Genomic DNA, 4,748 nt, shown 5'->3' with positions numbered 1-4,748 from the left:
AACCACAGATATGCTAGAAAACAAACATATCTGAAACCAAGCCGTCATCTTGCAGCAAAGATAACAGGTGTAGCTGTCGCGCAAGTCAAGCATCATGCATGACAGGGTCAGAGGTGCGCTGACAGAAGGTCCCAATAATTGCATTAACAAAACCCACTTCTCCATGATGTTCACCGCCGGCCAGTCAATAGTTTTAGCCCCGGCAATCTATATCTAGACTAGACGAGGGACTATTATAAGAGAAGGCTAATAATGACAGATATCTATCTATGGATCCTTGCAACCTGAATAATCTGCACCGCAGCTGGAAATAACATATATATATAGTATACAGCTACGTAAAAGCTAACTGTAGATTCACCCCTAATTAACATCTCCAACAATCCTAGAATATAGGTTCAAAACACAAAACGAAAACGGTACTACCATCTTTATGCTAGACTAGTGAGCATACCCAACCAGATAAAACAATAGTCGGAAAGATGCTACAACAACTCAGCTCAGGGGCTGTGTGATGGTTTCAGTTTCTGAATCCAGTGCTTCAGCCCCTTCTTTTGGTCAGGGCAGGTGCTCCATTTCAGCGCGTCCAGGCGGCCACCTTGCGAGAGAACAGACTGGCACTTCTCCAGGATTTTGACAATTTGCCAGAAATCTGGCCTCTTGTCAGGCTGATATGCGCAGCACTCCTCAATCAAGGGTGCTAGAGCTGCCATTGGGCAATCTGCGGGCATGGTTGGCTTAGTCTTCTGAAATAACAAGAGATTTTGGTCAAACAAATGCATATACATTTTAAATATGTGTTCTGCCAAATTTACTATTAGAGGAACTCAAAATAATAAACAGAGGCTTACATTGTGTAGAACGGTATAAGCCACCTGCATAGGGTTCAAGTTCTCATAAGGAATCCTTCCCGTCACCATTTCCCACAAGAGCAGCCCGAAGCTGTATACATCCACCTTCCTGTTATATGCAGTGCCCTTGATCATCTCAGGGGCCATCCAACGGTATGTACCCGCATCCTCCACTAGCAAATCACATAAAGTCTCCTCGCAAGCAATGCCGAAATCAGCGATCTTCACAACGAAGTTCTCATCAAACAGTATGTTCTCAGGCTTAATGTCACGATGGACGATCCCCTGAGAGTGAATGTACTCCAACCCACGGGCAACATCGAGAGCGATAGATATTGTCTTCTCTAGAGGGATGGGATGGTGCTCAATGCTGTGTAGGTATGACCTCAGGGAACCTCCAGGAAGGAACTCAGTGAGAATGTAAAAAACCGGTGGGCATTTATAAGCTGCTACAAGCTGCATTAAGAAGTTTCTAGTTAACAGCGTAAGCCAAACTAAAACTAAATACAATACTAATACAGAGATACATGACCAAAGATATATAAAAAAAAATACATGATGAGAAGTCATAATTTTTATTTGTTACCTTTATCACATTTTTATGATACAAGTGGGATAATGCATTGATCTCAGTGTTATACTGTCTATCAAGCATTGTAGCCAACTTTCCATTGTCATCATTTTTAGGAATGCGTATAAACTTGATGGCAACTGGCTGTTCATCATAGACTCCTTTGTATAATTTGCTGTATACACCAGAAGCAAACTTATCCTTACGAACAAGCATCTTGGCCGGATCGAGTGTCCAATCAACCGTTGTTTGCACCTGCTGAGCCATGCTAACTGTACGACCCCTCACACTATCTACTGCACTAACCCTCCTTCCACCACCCTTCCGAGACTTGTGCTTAGCAGAGACTAGAGGAGTCGAACGCCAATTAGCGCTTGGATCCCTACCCAACGATTTGCCATAGACACTCTTTTCAGATCCTACTCGCTCTGGGGGAGGACTTGTGAACCTCTGGCTTCCAGCTCTTGCTTCCCTGAATAATTCCGAAGGCAATACACTGGGAAGAGGAGACTTTGATCTCGGCCTGTGCTGGGATCCATTAGTCTTTTGTACGCTGGAGCCTTGATTTTGATTGATTTGTGCCTTGTTTAAGTAGCTGAGGAGCATCATCGAGCTCGAGCTCTTGACAAGGCTCCTTGCCTTTGGGCCATTGGATTTCTGAGAGTTCGCCGGAGGGCTTAGAGGGATCTCCAAATTCACCTTCTGCTTGTTATGCTTCTCCTTATTAGGCTGAAGCAATGATCCAAGTGAAGACAAGCTGGCTGTGTGTTTCAGTGAAGGCAAGCTGGCTGTGTGTTTCAGTGTAGCCACTGTTTCCTCCTTGTCCCGATCAAGGGGCATCGACACAGACTTCTTTATAGTCACATATTTCTGAAGTCGCTCCTCCAGCTCCCTGCCAAGCGGCGCAACAGGCAACCCATTCAAAGCAGCCCTGGTGTAGACCCTGTGAGAGAACTTTGTCCTCCGAACCCACGAGGTCTCCTTGTTGTCCATTCTGCTGGTGCTAAGGAGACCAAGACACTCGGTGAGAAGCGAGATCAGATGCCGACTTTGGAAGCCTGGATCAGCATGGAGCACATGTTGAAGTAGAACTCGGAGATGAAGAAGATCACACGGAGAGACCTCAGGCCAGGAATCGTCGTTACGATTCCTCGACCCATTTGTTTGCAATTTTCTTGCAGCAAGCTGTATACGAGGTGGAGCAACCCCTCAAACTTGTAAAGGTTGGCCTAGAACTGACAGCAACGTATCCTTCTGTGGCTCCTGAAATATAACAAAGAGGAAGGAAATATTGTAAACTCAACTTGGCGTGCAACTGACAATATTGTATCGACGATAATTGCTCATGTAGATGTCTGGTTCAGCGAATTAAAACAAAATTATTTATCATTATCAGATTCACAGAGAAGATTTGACTTCTTGGATTAGAGGATCACAGAGACGGAACAGTGCGTAGACGCTTTCTGGCAATTGGACGCATTGGTGCGTCTACAACAAGCAGGGACAAAAATAAACTCATCTACAAACTGAACTTGAACTTGTGCAACCGGCAGTATTGTATTGGCAATAATTTGCTTGTAGAAAATGTCTAGTTCAGCTAGTAAAACCGGAGCAGGTATTTATCAATATCAGACACACGTATTTGAGGATTAGAGACATGGAACGTCAGCGCGAACAGGGTATTTGACAATTGGACGCAATGGAGCATCTACAGACGGGGACGAAAGGAAGAAAAACTCATCTACGGACGAACCTGAATCAATCTAACAGGCAAAAAGCTCTGAAACCTCGGGCAGATTTGCACACTTGTGGGATCAAAAACATGGGGGCTACCGGCAAAAGCAATCTTGACATAATCAAAAGAAGGAACGCAAGCAAAATAGCAGCCGGCAACGGTACCTACTTGCCTTCTCAGCGGAATCGGTCGAGAAGCGCCGAGAGCCGAAATCACGTCGAGAAGAGAAGAGACCAAAGCAGAGAGCCGCCGACGGAGAAGAAAGAAGGATAAACGAAAAAGAAAAAATCTTGGATGTGAGGAGAGATTAACGAACCTTCCTCCTCCTCCTTGGGTGTTTGTTACAGGAGGCGAATCCGGATCGAAATGTGCTTCTGGTTCAACCCCAACCGATCTCTATCTCTTCCCCTATTTCCGCTTCCAACTGCGGCAACCTGAACCGAATCTGAAGGAGGGGATCGCGAGATTTCAATAGGCACGCATTGAAGGCCCCTGTACCAGAAAGGAAACAAACAGGGCCCGCCGGCCCTGCGCTTACACCCTGTAAACGCGGCGGTGGCCCGTGTGTGCTCCCGTCCTCCCCCGTACAGCCCCGGGACTCCTGCCTCTCCTCTGTCCCTCCCCTGACCCAAACTATGCACTCTCCTATGCCTCTACTTCATCAAGATGACTCCTTTCAGAACACGGAGAAGATGACCACGGGGGGTCGAGCTACGGCAGCAGAAGGGCACCGCCGCACCGTCTAACGAAACCTGGGGCCGGACGAAACAGGTGTTGGTGGCATTTTTTGTGGGGCTGCAGAAGATGGTTCGGGTATGTTAAGAGAAGGCACTGGAGCCTGGAGGTGGAGGAGGAGTCAATGGACGCGCGCAGGGGCAGGGAAGGCGAGGAAGGTGCTATGTTTGTTGTTGCTCGTTGTGGAGTGTGGGGTGGCAGGGTGAGGAGAGCAAGAGGAGGTGGACGGAGAGGGACGGCAGAATTGAGAATGTCAAGCTTTTGCTCAAAAAGCAGTTGGCTGTTTTCTTTGGCCTCCCTGACCCCTCCTTTTCCCTTTTCCTACATTCTTTGCGTCCATTATTGTTCTTGGGATGGGATCCTCTGTGCCAAAATTATTTTTCTTGGAAATTGTAATGTTAGTCATATTTGTACGATTTTGATTGGGTCGTAAGCAAGAGTTTGAATTGACCGGATCAGCGTAGCTGAATATTTGTGGTAGGGATAAGCAAATTCTTGCACTTGATATTGTCAAATTCTTGTAGTGGAAATGACCTTGTTGGCTCAAAGAAAGTTCATACTATGAAATTTGGAAATTCCGTTTGTATGAAAGCAAGTTCTGTCCAGCTTGCTTGGTAACGGATATGATAGGTACTTTTCCCTATGGTCTATGATGAGGTCTAAGACCCCGTGTGTGGCCCGATCTCGCGGATTGACTTCGAAACCAAGGGGGTAGATGGAAGAACGCGAGGAACACGAAGAACACGACGAACACGAGGAACTCCGAGACTCACGCACGCACACCAACCCGATACACCCGATGCTTACCTCCGTGGCTCGATGGACCACGCCAATAGAATCTCCGAGGAAGAGGCCG

The 4,748-nt window shown here is 46.7% G+C and overlaps 1 protein-coding gene across 4 annotated transcripts; it reads right to left on the bottom strand.

The window, feature by feature from the left end:
* Positions 1–285: 285 nt before the first annotated feature.
* Positions 286–4,126, bottom strand: LOC127341801 (serine/threonine-protein kinase 54). Of its 4 annotated transcripts, none has more exons than XM_051367730.1 (4): positions 3,322–4,126; positions 1,438–2,685; positions 852–1,307; positions 286–746 (listed from the first exon to the last, which is right to left on the bottom strand). In XM_051367730.1, exons 2-4 carry the CDS (start codon positions 2,413–2,415, stop codon positions 501–503), a joined length of 1,680 nt encoding a protein of 559 aa, XP_051223690.1. In that variant the 5' UTR covers positions 2,416–2,685; positions 3,322–4,126; the 3' UTR covers positions 286–500. The 4 variants fall into 4 exon arrangements, with proteins under 4 accessions (XP_051223690.1, XP_051223689.1, XP_071684105.1 ...); XM_051367729.1 differs by having other exon boundaries at positions 3,326–4,126; XM_071828004.1 differs by having other exon boundaries at positions 3,330–4,126.
* Positions 4,127–4,748: the final 622 nt, after the last annotated feature.

The sequence above is a fragment of the Lolium perenne genome, chromosome 3 (genome assembly GCF_019359855.2).
Source record: "Lolium perenne isolate Kyuss_39 chromosome 3, Kyuss_2.0, whole genome shotgun sequence".
NCBI lineage: Eukaryota > Viridiplantae > Streptophyta > Magnoliopsida > Poales > Poaceae > Lolium > Lolium perenne.
Note: the sequence above shows the minus strand (reverse complement) of the source record. Positions and strands in the feature narration are given on the sequence as shown.